Below are 21,237 nucleotides of genomic sequence, written 5' to 3' on the forward strand. Positions count from 1 at the left end.
ACTTTACAGATGTCTATAAGCCTAGACCTGAGCACTCTAGACTGAAGTATTTTTATTACAGGAAAAATCATAAGTATATTATGTAACATAAGAAGGTATGTAAATGCTGTTCTTTTTTTCAGTTTGTAAATAAAGGTATTTACTGTGAGGACAATCGAAAGTGGTCTTGCTGAGGTCTCTGAAGTATAGAACAGTTGTCTACTAAGAGAGTGATAAATGGCGCTGGCTTGGGGAGGAATATTGGAAACAGTGACTGTCCAGCCCTAATTTATGATGTTCATTGCTCTGTTCAGGATAGAAGTGTTGAAAAAGGTTTCACAACAGTACCTGGAACTGCTACAATGGTTAGTGTTTAATGTTTAGGGGTTAAAGAGCAGTGGGAATGGCACGTCCTCATTTGGAGCTGTATCATTTCAAAACAGTTCAAAACTGTCCAGTGATCTTGAACGGAGCTCAGAAGTCAATCCCATATTTCCACTTGAGACCCAGGTTGAGTAAAATAGGCACAAAATGAGAGAACATGTTTTGAAACGGAGTGAAATGGGGAGGTACTACCGGAAGCCGTCCAATAAGAAACTCATTAAAAAAAAATCTGTTTCAAAATCCTTCCAAACGTGTCCTACTGAACACAACCCGGGTCCTTGTGTGACAGGATCTCGTGTTTCCTGTTTCCTGCCTTCCTCAGGGTCAGTGCAGTCTCTCCCTATGATGTGAAATGCTTGACTTGTGTGGTATTTACAGTACAGTACAGTACAGTACAGTACAGTACAATGGGATTCTGTTGTTGTCTACATTTCAATGACCCCGTCTGATTTCAGTGTACTTTGCTGTTTCTCTCGAGGTACTGTAGAAATCATCCTTATAACCACAGGTCCAGGATCAGATTACCCTACCTCCAATTCTATCCTTAACCATTAGGGTGGGTGAAGAATATTTGACCCTGTATCAGTGATGTGGGGCAACTTCTGCCTCCTTTATTTCATTATGGGTTTGAGTTGGGAGGACCTTCATCAGTGACTGACAGTTGTGGGGATGTTTGTGGTGTTTCCTCCACCAATGCGGTATGTGCCATACTACAGTAAACCAATCTGTTCTCCTCTCCATACAGTAGTGACAGTGCAGAGGTACAGTAGTAGAGAGATTAAAACATTCACTTCATTCATTTGCTCATTGACTCTGTTTATATATGAAGTTGTATTATTTTTGTGCTGCTGCCTCTTATCTGGTTTCAAATAAACATGAGAAATAAAATAAAAATTGATATCAGGTGTTGTTTATTTACAGTAGTTAGACAGTATGTCTTTGGTGCTCATACTTACAGTATTATGTGTCATTACATTTTTACATGCAGTCACGTTCTTAAGACCTGTAGAGTGCTTTAGATAATGAAGACAGTCCTAAATTGTTGTGCGAAACCGAAGCTGAGTGTTTTCCATTTTCTTCTTACAGTCTTCATCAAACTGTTCACTCTGGGCCACAGTGAAATGGTTCTTCCAGTCACCAACCTTTCCTGGAGACAGACAGACAGACAGGTATATTGATAGTTTGATCATTCAGTAGATGCAGAATAAAGTATTCCAATGTCTGTGACGACGTTGTGTCTCTCAGTGTGTTCATGTGTGTCTGTTGTGATAGCTGGAAGAGCTGAGCTCCAGCAGTTTAATGTTTATTTCTCTCTCTCATTCTCTCTCACACACACACACACACACACACACCTTTGCGCATAAAGGGGGATATCGTAAAGTCCATGACTGGGTCGGTGGAGTAGTTGGCCATGCTGTTCTTTTTCATAGTATCAAACTGCACTCCTCCTCTCACCCTCTCCTTCTCCTCTGCTGAAGGAGACAAACCTAGGAAGGAGCACAGCCTGTCCAGCTCTCTCCCCGTATCCTGTAGGAACACATACACACTGGATGTAGAAACAGCTAACCTACTAGAGCAGTAGTTAGTATGGCTCTTGAGCATATGTGTGCACTGAGCTCATCAGATGCATCTTAATAATACTGTAACACACACCTAGCATCAGTATTCTACTCACCTCAACCATGTCCTCATAGAAGAGGTAGAGGATTTTGGAGTGAGTCTGTTTCTTCTCCCACCAGCCAGTCACATGGTTGAACCATGAACCAAACACCACTAAGGAAGTGCAGAGTACCGGTAGACAAATTCAGTGTGAATGGGGACTATTATCACTTGCTTATTCAATCACTCCTTTATTCACTCGTTTACTCACTCTTTCCATCCATGAATCTCTGTAAGTAGTTGTTCCAGTCTCCTGGCTCTGGCTCGGCCTGGTTCATGCGATCAAAGTGGAAATAAGACACGGCATTATCCTTGGCATTACGGGCCACATACACTATCTGCAGAGAGAGAGAGGGATTGCGTTTATGTATAGTGGTTATATAGTGGAGAAACATAGAAGACAAGTTACAAATACTGCACCCTGCAGTTCTGCTCCCAGAAGGACTTGGGCAGCAACTGAACTGGGAGGTGAGTCTTGATGAGGCGAGGAGAGGTGGTTAAGTTGTCCAGCACCTCCACCCCTAGGACAAACAATATAATAATGCAAAATAATGTTTGATGGACATTATCACTGTTCAGCAGTTTCTGTCATGATGTCAAGACTTTCGTTACTGCTTTGAAGACATCAGCTCAATTTTTTAAAGAGAAATGACAAAATAAGAGAGGTAAGTTTTCCAATGCTCTATTCTAACCTGGAGGGTAAAGAGGAATGAGCAACTCCAGGAAAGGAACTTTCTCAAAGATGGGTCTCTGATGCTCAGGGTCTGTCTGGCCAAAATACAGCAGGTCTAGAATGTAGGAGACCCATGTGGTTCCTAAGAGAGGAATACAGATAGGGGACACATACACAGTCATTTACAAACCCAAACCCAATCTTTAATGAAACATCAACATCAGACTGAGAGAGACCTGCTTTGGGGTAGGTAGCGATGAGAATGTCATCTGGTCTGGCCTGGAAGTTCTGTACATTGTCCCAGTTGTCAGTGAAGTAGTTGGTCATGGAGACTCCATGGAAGTCAAAGAGTTTTGGTCGAGGTGGCAGCTCCATCTGTAAAAGTGGGACATGTATTCGATCAAGGATCACCACAGTATTGTTTATGCTTGGATATATTAAGCGATCTGAATGGTTGTATTATTCAAACATAGAGAGGAATAACGCTCCATTGATATGATCGCCTACAAATGTTAACAAAGCCTAAGTCTTAATGTTTCTCAAAATGACAGTAAAAACGTACTACAGGTGAAAGCAATTCCTACATACCAAAATAACTGACTTACCCTGTTCTTTCTGAGTAAGATACCTTAGGGTGAATGCACTGCTTACAAAATGACTCCTAATTATTCTCTGTGCTCCTCCTTTCCTGTCTCCTCCCCCATTCTCTCTTCCATCATTTTCTTTTCAGGGTCGGGTTTGTTCTGGATCTACTCCAGAGTTGAGGGGCTTTTCTGCTCTCCCTCACAGTATTTCATGTCAATACTAAATCACCAGGGGGCACTGACACTACCAGAAATACACCACTGGGTGGCAGCTGACCATTGCAATGGCTGCTGGACACAGGATTGAGCGAACAAACTTTACCTAAAGTTTACCAAATGCTTCCCAGTCGAAACAGTCCACGCATATATTATGACAACATTTTGTGACGTTTTTGTACGTTTTGGTGTTCAACACCGTACGGCGGGTTTTTTTCCTGGCTATTCAAGCAAACACCATTTTTTCTTGAGGTTAGACGTTTTTCTGTGATTGGTCAACAGTTGGGATTTTTCTATTAAGTGTTTGTTGTCATTCAATGACAGAAGACTAGTTTTCATGCAAATTTTCACTCTAGAAATACTGCACCAAACATCTTAGTTAGATTACTTAACTAAGACCTCCTCTGCAAAAACTTCCAAATGAATTACAGATTTCTTGAATGAACTTAGATTAATTCTCACTATTTTGAGGAAATGCACTGGCTATGTTGTTGACAAGCCGCCGCGTTTTTCTTGTTTTTCATGTGAATGGCGTTTGCTTCACCTTGCCAAGTTCTGCTAGAAACAAACCCAACCTATGTATGCGGATGCCTTTACACACCTGACCTGAACCCAAACATACTAAATCACCCACCTTCCATCATAGCACACACATACACTTACTCACCTGATAGGCTACTGAGTCGGCAGTGTCCTGGAGTAGATAGTGTCTTGTCTTTTCTGTGACCTCAAACCTCCTGCACAGTCTTCAACACACGGTCTAAATCACTTTTCAACAGTGTGGGTGTGTCTAACTCTTACCTGACCAAAGACTAGGCTGCAGAGTGTGTGCCTGTGCAATGTGTGAGGCGTGTACACACATCTTTCACCTACTGCACTAACCTTTGATCACCCAGTTGCTTGTTAGACACCCACAATCAATACAAAAAGATACTCTGTAATGTTACTTGGTAAGAAGGTTTGGTGAGGAGGTCAGATGTCACAGGTAAATATTCATACAGTAGTTGAGGAGATCCAGAGTAAATCCACCTTTAGTAAGGTATGTGTTAAGGTTCTCACAGGCATAATGAACAACGTGTGTGTGTGTGTGTGTGTGTGTATGTGTGTTTGGACGCGTTTAACTTTTCTTGTGGGGACCAGAAGTCCCCACAAGAATATTAAACAAACAAAAATTGTACCAGCAGGGGACATTTTGTTAGTCCCCACAAGATCAAATGTTAATTCTATGGGGTTTAGAATTAGTGTTAGAATTACATTAAGGTTTAGGGTCAGGAGCTACGGTTAGTTTTAGGGTTAGGTTTAGGGTTAGGTTTTTGGGTTAAGGTTAGTGTCTCCACAAGGTTAGCTGTACAAGACTGTGTGTGTGTGTGTGTGTGTGTGTGTGTGTGTGTGTGTGTGTGTGTGTGTGTGTGTGTGTGTGCCAAGAAACAAAGGGATATGCTGTTGGATCTGACAATCTTGATGGCTGTACAATCGTCTCAAATAAAACTGTGAAGGACCTCAGCGTTAATCTGAACCCTGATCGCTCTTTTGACAAACCTATCAAGGGCAGCTTTTCTCCGTCTTTGTAACATTGCAAAAATCTATAACTTTTTGCCCAAAAAGGATCATCCTTGCTTTTGTCACTTCTATATTAGACTACTGCAACTCTATACTCTCTGGCTACCCGGAGAAAAGCACTACATAAACTTCAGTTATTGCTAAATACTGTATGTCTGCTAGAATCTTGACTATAACCTCAAAATTGTATCGTATTTTTCCAGTGCTAGCCTCTCTATGCTGGCTTCCTGTTTAAGCTAGGGCTGATTAAGGTTTTACTGCTAAGCTACAAAACATTTCATGGACTTACTCCTACCTATCTCCGATTTGGTTCTGCCATACAGTGCATTTGGAAAGTATTCAGACCCCTTAACTTTTTCCACATTTTGTTACGTTACAGCCTTAATCTAAAATTGATTAAATCGTTTTTTCCCCCCTCATCAATCTACACACAATACCCCATAATGATGAAGCAAAAACAGTGTGCTTAGGTTCATTGTCCTACTGGAAGGTGAACCTTTGCCCCAGCGTCATGGAAATTCCTACTGAGAGAGACTGTCATTTCTTCAAACAATCATCTTTATTTAAATGCCAGAGATGTTATCATCAAATGTCCAGACTGAGTTTGATATAAATTGTCTCACGCTGGCTTATAGCACTCATACATGTTAACGCCATGGATCTGTCCATTGTCACTCTTCTTATGCTATCACGACTCAGGATATGACCCAGTTGCAGCCACAGGAGACGGATAGTACAGTTCTCATAATATGTATTATACAAGGGGATAGGCCAGGGCAGGTCGAGGTTAGGCAGGTCATTAATCCAGAGCAGAGTCAAAGAGGCACACAACGGCAGGCAGGCTCAGGGCAGGCGGAATGGTCAGAACCGGGAAGACTAGAAAACAGTAACTAGACAGACTCGAAAACGGGAAAACACGCTGGTAGGACTTGAAGGGACAAGATGAACTGGCAACAGACAAACAGAAAACACTGGTATAAATACACAGGGGATAATGGGGACAATACAGATGAAACAGATCAAGGCGTGACAGGCCCTCACCCCCTTGGCCGCTCCAACAGTGGGCATCACGAGTGCCGCACAAAGCTGGACAAACAGGTATTGGAGGTGATTTACATGGGACGGGTGATGAATTTCACCTAATCACAGTGTCCACTGATCACTAAGGATGGAATGTACAGTATCTTACCCCAGATGACGTCTTTGTTGTCCCTATGAAGGTGTTTGGTTTCCAGACCAACTCAGAGATCATTGAGACATGGCAGGAGGAGCACAGCTCCACAGCTTACACTATAAATGGTTATGTCTCATACCTACCTGCACACAACGGCAAGTATCCATTGACAACCAACGCATTAAGCTTAACCAGGTTGAAAACAACTGCACCACTATTCGTATTAAGGGAATTTACACTAACCTTGGAAAAAGGTGAATACAACTTTATCACCTGAATGCAAAGTATATTGGTTGATACATTGTTTTTATAATAATTACATTCCATGTAACAAGTGTTGTAACGTTCGTTCTCCTCCTCGTCTGAGGAGGAGCAAGGATCGGACCAATATGCAGCGAGGTATGAAGACATAATGATTTATTTAAAGAAAGACTAACACGAAAAAACTCTTAACAAACTACAAAACAATAAACGACGTAAACAGACCTGAACATGAGAACTTACAGACAACGAAGAACGCACGAACAGGAACAAACTCACAAACGAAACAGTCCCGTGTGGCATAAACACTAACACAGGAACAATCACCCACAAACAAACAGTGTGAACAGCCTACCTTAATATGGTTCTCAATCAGAGGAAACGTAAAACACCTGCCCCTGATTGAGAACCATATCAGGCTAATTGAAAAGAACCCAACATAGAAACACATAACATAGAATGCCCACCCAGCTCACGTCCTGACCATACTAAACAAGGACAAAATAAAGGAAATAAGGTCACGTGACAAGTGTAAAGAAGGCTTATTGTGAAGTAAGATTTAACAAGTGGGACAACCGTTATGCAAAAATATATTAACAAAATGACATTTCCGTCTTTTGTTGTTGTCCCTAGGTACATAATCATCTGTGAGGACTGACTTCCCTCTTGACTCTCCTTTTGCTCGCCAGGCAGAGAAAATTGCAAATGCACTGGAAAACAATCAACTTGAGTTTTAACAAACTATTTGTCAGAGAAGCTGGTCCTAGACTATGGCACCCATGTGATAACAAGTGGTGATTTAGGTGCCAATCTGGTGAAAGAGGACTTGATTCTGAACTCCTTTGTAAAAAAAAAAGAAAAGAATTGTGACAAAGCTAAATTCACTGCATTTACAGCTTTCTCATTTTTATTGATATGGTTAACTAGATATTTCTTGGCAGAACTTGACCACATGGCTGGACAATAATCAAAACGAGACAAACCTGGAGCCTGCAGGGCTTGCTTTGTGGAGTGTGGTGTCAAAAGAGCAGAACATCTCTTTATTACGAACAGACCTCTCCCCATCTTTACAACCACTGAATCTATATGTTGACCTTGACGAATTGCCACTGCATTCTGAACATGGTAACATTTCCTGATCTCCCAGAGCCAACCATTCATAGGTTGGCAAAGTCTGTGATTGAGGCTGTGCAGCGTTAATACATCGTTAACCCACGCCCAGAATGTCTTGATTGAGACTAAGAACTTTAACTCCCAAGCTAATGTTAGAGATGATTCCTGCATGGACCAGACCACCAACTTCAGCGTTGGTGTGTCGTAACATTGTATCTTTAATGTGACGACTGCAGTTTATCGAATAAATAACTTTGTTTATAATTACGTGATTAAATTAATCAGGTAATCCTTAACTCAGTAACCTGGGGCACCATGGGAAAAGTTTGTTTAATGACTTTCCGTTTCCCAAATTAACTCAAAGAATATCAGAATATTGATTTTACAGCAGTCGCTAATTAATTAATTTCCTCTACAGTCTCATCCTGAACGTTGCATAATTCGTAAATCTGCACAAACCAGGGTCTCACTAAATCATTCCATACCACAACAAGCTAAATGATAATATAAGATACACATACATACAGTCTAGGCTATTGATTAGAACTTAGTACAATAAAACAGGTCCCTAGCCGACCAACACAATATGACGTGTTACACAAGATGGGGATCTAGAAAGAGAGAGAGAGAGTGCACGAGAGAAAAGCACACTTGGATACATTTGTAAACTATGCTTAGTTTAGCTCTAACACCTTGCCCCGAACTGCCGCTCTTATGGGTCAGAATTATAATGATGTAATTACTTGTTGAAGGTCTCCATTGGGTATCTCTTCGTGGACCGAGTTCCGCTTAGGAGGTATAGCCGAAGACCTTCTTCTCCGATGGCGGCACCTCCTTCGTTACCGGGTGTAAGTCTCTGATTGTCCACACAATGTCAGTGTCCTTTCTCTTAGTGGTCTGTTCCCTTGCATTCGTTCTGTGAGAGTGGATGATCTTGTTAGACAATGAACAAAAATCATAGTTCATTGTTACAAAAACATTCCCTTTGATCTGGATATTTTCTATACAACACACAGTATGTAAACATCATGTACAAAATGGCGCCGGAAGAAATGGCAGCAGTTTTACGGGCGCCCAACCAATTGTGCTATTACGTGGGGGGTTTTCGCGTTATTTGTAACTTATTTTATACATAATGTTTCTACAATCGTATCTTACGGCAAAAAAGAGCTTCTGGATATCAGGACAGCGATCACTCACCTCGGATTAGGCAAAGATTTCTTCTTCAACAAGCAAGACGCACAAGACATTCTCCAAACACCCGACAGGGCCAACATCCCCGTTATTTGCAAGAGGAAGTCACGCAGGTACAGAGGACAAAGAGCCGGATGCCTAGTCAGGACACGGAAAAGGCGAGTGGGAAAGCTGCTGTTACCGTCCATACTACTCGCCAACGTGCAATCATTGGACAATAAACTAGACGAGGTACGATCACGAATATCCTACCAACGGGACATCAAAAACTGTAATATCCTATGTTTCACGGAATCGTGGCTGAATGACCACATGGATATTCAGCTAGCGGGATATACGCTGCACAGGCAAGATAGAACAGCACACTCCGGTAAGACGAGGGGGGGGCGGTCTGTGCATATTTTTAAACAACAGCTGGTGCACGAAATCTAAGGAAGTCTCTAGATTTTGCTCGCCTGAAGAAGAGTATATTGTGATAAATTGCAGGCCACACTACTTACCTAGAGAGTTTTCAGCTATACTTTTCGTGGCTGTTAATTTACCACCACAGACAGATGCTGGCACTAAGACCGCACTCAGTCAGCTGTATAAGGAAATAAGCAAACAGGAAACCGGCCTAGTGGCCGGAGACTTTAGTGCAGGGAAACTTAAATTAGTTTTACCAAATTTCCATCAACATGTTAAACGTGCAACCAGAGGGAAAAGAATTCTAGATCACCTGTACTCCACACACAGAGACGCGTACAAAGCTCTCCCACGCCCTCCATTTGGTAAATCCGACCACAACTCTATCCTCCTGATTCCTGCTTACAAGCAAAAATGAAAGCAGGAAGCACCAGTGACTCGGTCTATAAAAAAAGTGGTCAGATGAAGCAGATGCTAAACTACAGGACTGGAATATGTTCCGGGATTCTTCCGATGGCATTGAGGAGTACACCACATCAGTCACTGGCTTTATCAATAAGTGAATCGAGGATGTCGTCCCCACAGTGACTGTACATACATACCCCAACCAGAAGCCAATGATTACAGGCAACATTCGCACTGAGCTAAAGGGTAGAGATGCTGCTTTCAAGGTGCGGGACTCTAACCTGGAAGCTCACAAGAAATCCTGCTATGCCCTGCGACGAACCATCAACCAGGCAAAGCATCAATACAGCACTAAGATTGAATCATACTACACCGGCTCCGATGCTCGTCTTATGTGGCAGGGCTTGCAAACTATTACAGACTACAAAGGGAAGCACAGCTGCGAGCTGCCCAGTGACACGAGCCTACCATACGAGCTAAATCACTTCTATGCTCGCTTCAAGGCAAGCAACACTAAGGCTTGCATGAGAGCATCATCTGTTCCAGACGACTGTGTGATCACGCTCTCCATAGCCGACATGAGTAAGACAGGTCAACATACACAAGGCTGCGGGGCCAGATGGATTACCAAGGACGTGTGCTCCGGGCATGTCCTGACCAACTGGCAGGTGACTTCACTGACATTTTCAACATGCCCCTGATTAAGTCTGTAATACCAACATGTTTCAAGCAGACCACCATGGTCCCTGTGCCCAAGAACACAAAGGCAACCTGCCTAAATGACTACAGACCCGTAGCACCCATGTCCATAGCCATGAAGTGCTTTGAAAGGTTGGTAATGGCTCACATCAACACCATTTTCCTAGAAACCCTAGACCCACTCCAATGTGCATACTGCCCAAACAGATCCACAGATGATGCAATCTCTATTGCACTCCACACCGCCCTTTCCCACCTGGATAAAAGGAACACTTATGTGAGAATGCTATTCAGTGACTACAGCTCAGCGTTCAACACCGTAGTACCCTCAAAGCTAATCACTAAGCTAATAATCCTGGAACTAAACATCTCCCTCTGCAACTGGATCCTGGACTTCCTGGCGGGCCGCCCCCAGTGGTGAGGGTAGGTAGCAACACATCTGCTACACTGATCCTCAACACTGGAGCTCCCCAGGGGTGCGTGCTCAGTCCCCTCCTGTACTCTCTGTTCACCCACGACTGCATGGCCAAGCACGACTCCAACACCATCATTAAGGTTGCAGACGACACAACAGTGGTAGGCCTGATCACCGACAATGACGAGACAGCCTATAGGGAGGAAGTCAGAGACCTGGCCGGGTGGTGCCAGAATAACAACCCATCCCTCAACGCAACCAAGACTAAGGAGATGATTGTGTACTACAGGAAAGGAGGACCGAGCACGCCCCCATTCTCAGCGACGTGGCTGTGGTGGAGCAGGTTGAGAGCTTCACCAAGTTTCTTGGTGTCCACATCAACAACAAAGTAGAATGGTCCAAACACACCAAGACAGTCGTGAAGAGGGCACGACAAAGCCTATTCCCCCTCAGGAGACTAAAAAGATTTGGCATGGGTCCTGAGATCCTCAAAAGGTTCTACAGCTGCACCATCGAGAGCATCCTGACTGGTTGCATCACTGCCTGGTACGGCAATTGCTCGGCCTCTGACCACAAGGCACTACAGAGGGTAGTGCATACGGCCCAGTACATCACTGGGGCTAAGCTGCCTGCCATCCAGGACCTCTACACCAGGCGGTGTCAGAGGAAGGCCCTAAAAATTGTCAAAGACCCCAGCCACGCCAGTCATATACTGTTCTCTCTACTACCGCATGGCAAGTGGTGCCGGAGTGCCAGGTCTAGGACAAAAAGGCTTCTCAACAGTTTGTACCCCCAAGCGATAAGACTCCTGAACAGGTAGTCAAATGGCTACCCAGACTATTTGCATTGTGTGCCCCCCCCAACCCCCCAACCCCTATTTTTACGCTGCTGCTACTCTCTGTTTATCATATATGCATAGTCACTTTAACTATACATTCATGTACATACTACCTCAATTGGGCCGACCAACCAGTGCTCCCGCACATTGGCTAACCGGGCTATCTGCATTGTGTCCCACCCACCACCCGCCAACCCCTCTTTTACGCTACTGCTACTCTCTGTTCATCATATATGCATAGTCACTTTAACCATATCTACATGTACATACTACCTCAATCAGCCTGACTAACCTGTGTCTGTATGTAGCCTCGTTACTGTATATAGCCTGTCTTTTTACTGTTGTTTTATTTCTTTACCTACCTATTGTTCACGTAATACCTTTTTTGCACTATTGGTTAGAGCTTGTAAGTAAGCATTTCACTGTAAGGTACACCTGTTGTATTCGGCGCACGTGACCAATAAACTTTGATTTGATTTTATGTACATATTATGAAAACTCTTCAAGTTACTATGTTTTTGTTATAATTCTGTCATTTACCGTTTAATAACATAACGAAAACAACATACATTTTAATATTCCATCTATCATTGCTACCACCATTTGGCTGATGAAATATAATGCCCCAAAGTCAGTTTTTTGCATGTTGCAGGTAGATTCTCCATAGGCCGACCATACATTCCAATCCTCTACACTGAGGACAAAGGATTTGTTTTCTGCCTTAAGATTTACAATGGGCGTGAGGTGTCATAAATCCCCCCCATCAATCCCTCTATACCTCTCCCCCTCTGCAGGGGTGAGAGATGTCTCTGTAGGACTGTGATCCATGGAAACCTGACCCGAACAGGCTAGTCATGACAGTCCCCCTGTGGTGGGTTGAACTTGGAAGGATTCTGCATTTTGCATAAGAATTACCATTTTATTTTAGGATTTCAGCAAGCTGCAGACCACCACAAGAAAGGACATGGGAGGTCCGGCTGTGACTCTGTGTTCCGGCCAGTCGTCCGGTTGTCCCGGCTAGTGGATCTAGGCAGTAACTCAGGCATCCGTTAATAACGCACAACACTCAAGCAATACATCATAAGGTATGGCTTGTTTGAGTTGGTTTTTCTCGTCATATCCCCAACAAAGTGGAGAGGATTGGAAGAATGGAGTGGTTTGTTATCTGTGTTGATTTTCAAGACAGGTAACCCACCTTCGTGACCCAGTGGGTCCTCTATCGGAATGGGAGAGGAATCATCTGTTGCAACGCTACTTACCTTGTGCGTCTCCACATCTGTATCAAAGTCTGTAGACAAAACCTGCGGGGAATGTTGACACAATGGTGTGAATTTCAGCAGACTCAGTCTCCGGCAATTGTATGCCTAGTCACGATGACTTATACTTGTCCTCTTTCTCAAATTTCTTTGAGAGTACATCTCTTATCAGAGCTTCTATATTGTTTCGGGTTAACGTTTAGATCATTGCTGAACACTTTGTTGCTCTTGTTACCCTTGTGTCCTGACCCTTTGTGAAGGTTAGGTGCAGGGACGTAGCGGCCAGGTCAATCTCTACGGGACCTTCTAGTTTGGGGACGTTCATCATAGCTATCTTTACTGCGGTGGTTATCGGTGTGGTGGTTACTTTTTTTTTTTTTTTTTTTTTCCCTAGGGGTGGATCAGCTTAATATTGCGGAAAGAATGTTGCTTCCAATGTAATTGTCTGCATCATTTCCAATCCCCCATATTTTTTTGGGTAAATATATATATCCATACACGCATGCATACATATACACATATATACATACACATACCTATATAGACATACATACTTTTTTAAAGAATATACCTTTATTATTATTCCCCGCAACCCTACCACCGCTCCCCCAATTGGAGTAAACTAATAAACACTTCTGCTTTTACCTTCAATTTATACATCTTATACCTATTTTACAGACACAGTCTACTTTATAATAGTTCTCTCTTGTTTGTTCTTAGTCCTTCCTCTATTTCTGTTGTCCATCCAATTTTATTTCCACTTGTAACTGTGCTATTTCACAAAAGCTCCGCACCTATACACATTTCACAGATCCCGTATGCCCTACATTGTTTATCTTGTTATTAGTCCCACCCTTCAGTTCCACTCAACCCTTCCCATCTATCTTCCAACATCATCCATTTCGGATTTTTATTTGCCATATATTTTTCAACTGTGCTGTGATGCTTCACAAAAGATTTGAACCTTCCTATTCTCATAGCTTCTACAGATTGTAAATTAAAAATAAACATTTTTGCTAAAATAATTATTATATTATTGATTGATTGACTATGGCTTTTCAAATCCCCCAGTATTGCTATCTGTAGCGTTAGTTCTAGGCAAATGTTGCAATTCTTCAGCCATTCCTGGACCTGTGACCAAAAACGAGCTACATATGGACAATACCAAAATAAATGATCTAATGACTCTGCCTCCTCACAACAGAATCTGCAGAGCTGGGAAGATTGTATACCCCATATATATAACATTCTATTAGTTGCAAGAATTTTGTACAGTAATTTAAATTGAAAAATTCGAAGTTTTGAATCCGGCGTTGTTTTGCGTATCAATTCATAAACCTTGTGCCATGGAATGGGTACATCGAAAATCTCTTCCCAACTATTTTGCAATTTATATGGCACAGCTGTCAGTTTTTTGGTCCTTAAATGAAATTGGTATATGTTTTTATTTATCACACTTTTCTTTAACCATTTATGTTCTTTAATACAGGGCCGACATACAAGTTCCTTACTTTTTTCCCCTTCTACTTGCCTCTTCCATTTTTGTGGTAATGCTGCAATTAATTGGTTGTAATTTTGGGTAGAGCAGACATTTCCATATGTCTGTGTTAGCTGCATGTGTGACATAACTCCACCAGTCCTATTTATGATATCATTCACAAAAATTATACCTTTTTTAAACATTTCTTCGATAAATACAGTTTTTTTATCAATTACTATATTTGAATTTAACCACAATATTTGTTGTACTATTTGTTCCGTCCTTTCAGGTGGATTAAACTGAAATTGCAACCAACTTTCTAAGGCTTGTTTAAAAAAATAAAGATATTTTGGAGATTATTTCCTTTTCAAACAACCGAAAGTGAGCAGGTGTAATCTGAATAAAGAGAAAAAGGCCCTTCTTGAACATAGGATGAGACATTCGTACCAATTTACTAGAGAACCAGTTTGGATTTAAGTATAACTTTTGTATGACTGATGCCTTTAGTGAGAGGTCTAATGCTTTAATATTTAATAATTTCTGCCCTCCGAATTCATATTCGTTATATAAATAGGCCCTTTTAATTTTATCTGGCTTGCCGTTCCAAATAAAATGGAATATTTTTTGTTCATATAATTTAAAAAGCAGGTCACTAGGTGTAGGCAAAACCATAAGCAAATAGGTAAACTGTGATATGACTAAAGAGTTAATCAGGGTGATTTTTCCACAAATAGACAAGTATTTTCCTTTCCATGGTAGCAAGATCTTATCTATTTTTGCTAACTTTCTATAAAAATTTATTGGAGTGAGATCATTTCTTTCTTTTGGGATTTTTATACCGAGTATGTCCACATCTCCGTCAGACCATTTAATTGGTAAACTACATGGCAATATAAAATGTGTATTTTTTAGTGATCCAATACGTAATATGGTACATTTATCATAATTTGGTTTTAATCCAGAGAGGATAGCAAAGGTATCTAGATCCTCTATGAGGCCGTGGAGCGACTCTAGTTGTGGTTTTAAAAGAAAACATGAATCATCAGCGTACAATGACACCTTGGTTTTTAAGCCACGGATTTCTAATCCATTAATATTAATGTTTGATCTAATTTTAACAGCTAACATTTCGATGGCAATAATAAATAGATATGCCGATAGTGGACAACCTTGTTTTACTCCTCTAGATAGTTTAAAATTTTCTGAGATGTAGCCATTATTTACTATTTTACACCTAGGGTTACTATACATAATTTTAACCCATTTTATAAGAGATTCCCCAAAATTGAAATATTCTAGGCATTTATATATAAACTCCAGTCGTACTTTATCAAAAGCCTTTTCAAAATCAGCTATGAAAACCAGACCTGGTGTCCCCGATATTTCATAGTGTTCTATTGTTTCCAGTACTTGCCTTATATTATCTCCAATGTATCGTCCATGTAAAAAACCTGTCTGATTAGGATGAATAATATCTGACAAAACTTTTTTTATTCTATGCGCCAAGCATTTTGCTAGGATTTTTGCATCACAACACTGAAGTGTAAGAGGTCTCCAATTTTTTAATTGGACTGGATCTTTATATATACCACTTGGGTCCTGTTTCAGTAATAACGATATCAGACCTTCTTGTTGCGTGTCTGATAATCTACCATTTATATAGGAGTGGTTAAAACAAGCTAATAATGGTCCTTTGAGTATATCAAAAAAAGTTTTGTATACTTCCACTGGTATGCCATCCAGCCCTGGAGTTTTCCCATCCTTAAAGGCCCCAATTGCATCAAGCAGTTCCTCCTCTGTAATTGGGCCTTCACATGAGTCTTTCTGTACAGATGTTAATTTTACATTATTAATAGGAAAAAAATCCATACAATTAGTTTCAGTTAGTGGAGATGGAGGAGCCTGAAACGAAAACATATTCTTAAAGTACTTTACTTCCTCTTTCAAAATATAATTTGGTGAATCATGCGTGACTCCATCATTTGTAACAAGTTTTAATACATTTTTTTTGGTAGCATTTCTATATTGAAGATTGAAAAAGAATTTGGTGCATTTTTCCCCATATTCCATCCAGTTCGCTTTATTTTTATAATATATTACACTGGATCTTTCTTGAATAAGTTCCTCCATTTCTTTTTGTTTTTCCTCTAACTTATTCTGTGCCTCTATGGTACCGTTTTTATTGCTATCTAACTGTACTGTTAGTCCTTCAATTTCCTTTGTTAATATGGACTCTTTTGATCTAAATTCCCTTTGTTTTATAGATGAGTACTGTATTGCATGGCCTCTAAAGGCACACTTAAAAGTGTCCCATACAATAAGGGGATCTGCTGTACCTATGTTATGTCTGAAAAAGTCAGTTATAAAATCTTCTGTCCTAGTTCTAAACAATTTATCATCTAGTAGACTTTGATTAAATTTCCAATATCCTCGCCCACGTGGAAATTCTGTAAGAGAAATATATATGCCAATTATGTGATGATCCGACCGCATTCTGTCCTCTATCAACACTTTTTTAACTTTTGGTGCCAGAGAGAATGGTATAAGAAAGTAGTCAAGACGACTAGCTTGATTCAGCCTCCGCCATGTATATCTCACTAAATCAGGGTATTTAAGTCTCCATATATCCACTAATTCCAATATATCCATGACATTCATGATTTCCTTAAGTGCCTGAGGGTGATAGTTTGTAGTGTGATTTCCTTTCCGGTCTATAGAGGTATTTAAGACCGTATTAAAATCTCCCACTATAATAATAGAGTCTAGTGTTGCTTGTAGAGTTGATAAATTCTTATATATATTTTCAAAGAAGCTTGGATCATCATTATTCGGACCGTATAGGTTAACAAGCCATATTTGTTTATTGTCCAATAACATATTTAAAATAATCCATCTACCTTGAGGATCTGTTTGGACAATTTGCACATTTGGATCAAAATTATTGTTAATTAAAACTATCACCCCTTTTGAATTTCTTTGCCCATGGGAGAAATATATTTTGCCCCCCCAGTTCTTTTTCCACAAAACTTCATCTAAAATTGTTGAATGGGTTTCCTGTAAACAATAGATATTATAATCCTTCTCTTTTAGCCAGGTAAATACTGATCGTCTTTTCTTATTATCTGCTAAGCCATTACAATTGTAACTGGCTATACTTATTTCACCACTTACCATAATGAGACACACCTTTCATTCTTTTAATCAGAATATATTTTTGTAAACGTACTATTAAAAAGTAACATAATGATTGAGTGTCTATATAGTTGTACCATGATATTTGCATTTCTACTAAGTAAACCTCCAATTGGTCCCTACTATTCCACCCGCTAAAAGGCCTCATCTCGAGATGGCTTGTCATCCCAATGCCCGGCAGACCACCCTCGACCCCCTGTATCCCATAGCCCTGAACCGACTGGGATCCATTCTTTGAAAAGAGCATACAGTGCCATTTACCGAATTGAAGTAGATCAATTGCCATATGCATTTCCATTGCCCTCACCTCGATTTGTATTATATATATCTGTGGATCATCCTCTATTGTCCCTAACATCTTTTACTTCTTCCTTCGCAACAGTTGTGGGATACACACATACACCCACACACACTCAGCCCTTACCCCCACACAACCATAAGCTCACTTTCTCAACAATTGCACCATCCCAGAGCCCAACTCAAGATGGGTCATGATTTACAAATGCACTTGCAGTTGCAGCTACATGAGAAGGCCTGCAAGACCGCACAAAAAATGAGCAAAAATTGAGAGATTTATTTACCATTGTCACATCCTAGATAATGGAGGTCAAATGTACACCTTATTCCTGAAACACCCACAATACGGCCACCCGTCATGACCATGTCCCCACGCATCTCCATGCAGTCCGACTTTGATTTTGTGCCGCCAGGGCCACAATAATATACCCCCTCTCTGAATGTCCGAGTGTGACCCCCTCCCCATGGGTTACTGCAGCTAGTGTTGCCAGCACTGCCACTGCCTGGGTGGGGGCACCCCACCGGAATCCCCACCGGCTAGGTACAAGGTCGTCAAGGTTCTCATTAGCAGCTTTGAGAATTTCCTTGTATATTATGCTCTCCCTTTAGGGGGCTTTGGCTTTGCAGGACCAACCCTGCCAAGCAGGCTCAGAATCTTGAGGGGGCAGTGCTGCTCTTGGTCTCTGACCTCATTTTAGCTGCATACAGAGACCGCTTACAGCGAGCACATAAAACAGTTAGGGACTTCTCCTTAGTATCTGGGTCATTCAGGTGGGTGTCTAGGGTATAGTGCCATGGACCGTACCATTAAAATAGGATAATAAATAATTAGATATAATTTATAAAAAAATATTTAAAAAATGTAGTTCTCCATGATAGGACAATAAATAAATAAGACGTATAATTCATTATAAAAGTATATCCATCATCTGAACAACATTGAAAGCCCTCTCATACCCGGCTCACAGCAATACATTGGCTCTGGGATATGCAACCATTTCCTTACTCACTCACTCAACTTTCCAAACATAACAAATAAAATAAAAAATAAACACAAACCATACCATCCACACATACTGTGCCTTCTGTTTACTTAGTTTTTATCTTCACTATGTTGAATTAGTGCTTGTGTGTTCAATTAGTTATATGTGAAGATTTATAGAAAAGCTATATTTTTTATTGTATTGTTACAATCAGTAACCGGGCTTGAATTGTGTTTATTTCCCTCGTCTATGAGAACTTTGTAATTTTTAAAATAACCATGGAGTCGTCTTTGTGTCTCTGAACAACTGGTTATCAATATATAGTTTATCAACGACGAGAGCTACTCGTTTCGCTTTTAATCTATTTTCTTTGAAAATTGGATACAGAACTTTACGCCGTTCTGCAATTTCCTTCGGAAACTGATCATTCATGCCAATTTTGGTCCCAGCAAGTCTTTTACCCAGGCTTTTAACCATTATTTTATCTTTAAATGAAGCAAATTTGGCAACGATTGGGCGTTCGTACCTCTGCCCTCTCTGTCCGAAGCGGTGAACGCGTTCAAGTTGGATTTTGTCGATAACTTCGCGTGGAATCTGAAGCGCTGTAAGGAGGAACTCTCTAACTATAGATTCAGGAACTTCTCCTTCTTTTTCTTGGATACCTGTAAGTACCAAATTCTCTCTCATGGATCTAGTTTGCATGTCCAGTAAGGCTTCCTTCAGAACGGTGTTCTCCTTTTTAATTCCATTCATTTCGGTTTCAATCTTATTGACTGTCGCTTTTAGCTTGTGTGTTTCCTTCTCCAATATCGCAGCTTTTTCATCACTCATCTCTAGGCTTGCCTTCAACTCTTTTATATCCTTACTAACTAATTCAAGTATACCCAGTTTGTCATTTATTGATTTTAACAGATCGGTTTCGACCTTTACCATTCCCGGTGGTGAGAATATTAAATCATCAGTGTCTGTAGAAGAGTCACGTTTTCGTTTTGTAATCGGTTCCCCTGTCTTACTCTCCGTCATGTTTGGTTGTTGCCTGTTTTCGTAATATTTGTCGATAAATGTCTCTAGTTTTAGGATTTGTTTTGTGTTATTGTCCAGATTGAAGGTTATCACTCACCAGATTATGTAGTGCTAATATTTTAGTCTAATTTAGCAGATATTTCGAATATTATGTTTTATCTTGAGGTGCTCTACATAAATCCCTTCAGTCCGCCATTACCCTTACGTTACCTTTACGTCATACGTCACCCCTCTACGAAGAGTGGTGTGGTGGTTACTTGGTAGCCACCCCTTTTGTGCGCCATCTTTTACCGCACCTGTCCCTGATGCCGCACCTTCCAACTGGAGGGTGCGGCACCAAGCTCGAAAACCGAGCTGTCTGGGCTCTTAGCCCATCTTGCTTTTGATGCTTCAAAAGCTGTGCTTGCAAGCTCTTGGAGTGTCGAGATCGGCAAACCAACGTGAGCAGTAGGGCCCAAGTAGTTAATGAAGTTGGGAGACATGTTTGACAGAAACAGTTGTTTGAATGGTAATAGCTCTTTCATTCCTGTTTCAGTGAGCATGCCAAAGTAAGCTGAACAAAGCCTATGATAGTAGGCTTGTTGGTGTTCATTTCGAGCTTGTTTGATATTGTTAGCCAACGAGCTGTCGTGTTTGCGAGTCGCAGAACCACTGAATTCTATTTTCAAAACCGTGGCAAGTTTAGCATAGTCGAATTGCACGTGTTTCTCTTGTAGATGGATGAACCTTGTCATGTGTCTGTTGGACGTTCACTTCAACAGGTAGAGCCTGCCGGCATTCGTAGCATTTGGGTAGCCATCCAAGGCGTCCTCAATGTCTGCTAAGAACGTCTCGGTGTTGTTTAGCTTAACTGGGACGGGGTCAAAGATACGGAAGCTTTTGACGATTTTGTCAAGACGTTCCCCGTCAAGTGCGCGGGGAGCATCTGCACCCTCCTGTGGGGACTTGTGGGCCGAAAGGCCAAGAGGAAAAGCCAAGCTATGGTTGTGTTGGCTAGGAGGCGCCATGTCACTGTGGGCTGAATAGCCAAGAGGAAGAGACTGAGGGACCCCTAAGAGAGGTGAAATCTCCTGTCGTCTACATTCCCTCATTCCCTGAGATCCAGTTGTGACCTACAGTGCCTTGCAAAAGTATTCATCCCCCTTGGCGTTTGTCCTATTTTGTTGCATTACAACCTGTAATTTAAAATGATTTTATTTGGATTTCATGTAATGGATGTACACAAAATAGTCCAAATTGGTGAAGAGAAATGAAAATAATTACTAGTTTAAAAAAAAAAAAAAGAAAAAAAAAAAGAAAAGTGGTGTGTGCATTTGTATTCACCCCCTTTGCTATGAAGCCCCTAAATAAGATCTGGTGCAATCAATTACCTTCAGAAGTCACATAATTAGTTAAATAAAGTCCACCTGTGTGCAATCTAAGTGTCACATGATCTGTCACATGATCT

The 21,237-nt window shown here is 41.1% G+C and overlaps 1 protein-coding gene across 1 annotated transcript; it reads right to left on the minus strand.

Moving 5' to 3' along the window:
• Window positions 1–1,257: 1,257 nt before the first annotated feature.
• LOC120061376 (cytosolic sulfotransferase 2-like) lies at window positions 1,258–4,322 on the minus strand. The gene is made up of 8 exons (XM_039011149.1): window positions 4,163–4,322; window positions 2,932–3,070; window positions 2,715–2,837; window positions 2,443–2,543; window positions 2,234–2,360; window positions 2,039–2,136; window positions 1,716–1,890; window positions 1,258–1,510 (listed from the first exon to the last, which is right to left on the minus strand). Exons 2-8 carry the CDS (start codon window positions 3,068–3,070, stop codon window positions 1,398–1,400), a joined length of 876 nt encoding a protein of 291 aa, XP_038867077.1. The 5' UTR covers window positions 4,163–4,322; the 3' UTR covers window positions 1,258–1,397.
• Window positions 4,323–21,237: the final 16,915 nt, after the last annotated feature.

Source organism: Salvelinus namaycush, chromosome 16 (genome assembly GCF_016432855.1).
Source record: "Salvelinus namaycush isolate Seneca chromosome 16, SaNama_1.0, whole genome shotgun sequence".
NCBI classification, from domain to species: domain Eukaryota; kingdom Metazoa; phylum Chordata; class Actinopteri; order Salmoniformes; family Salmonidae; genus Salvelinus; species Salvelinus namaycush.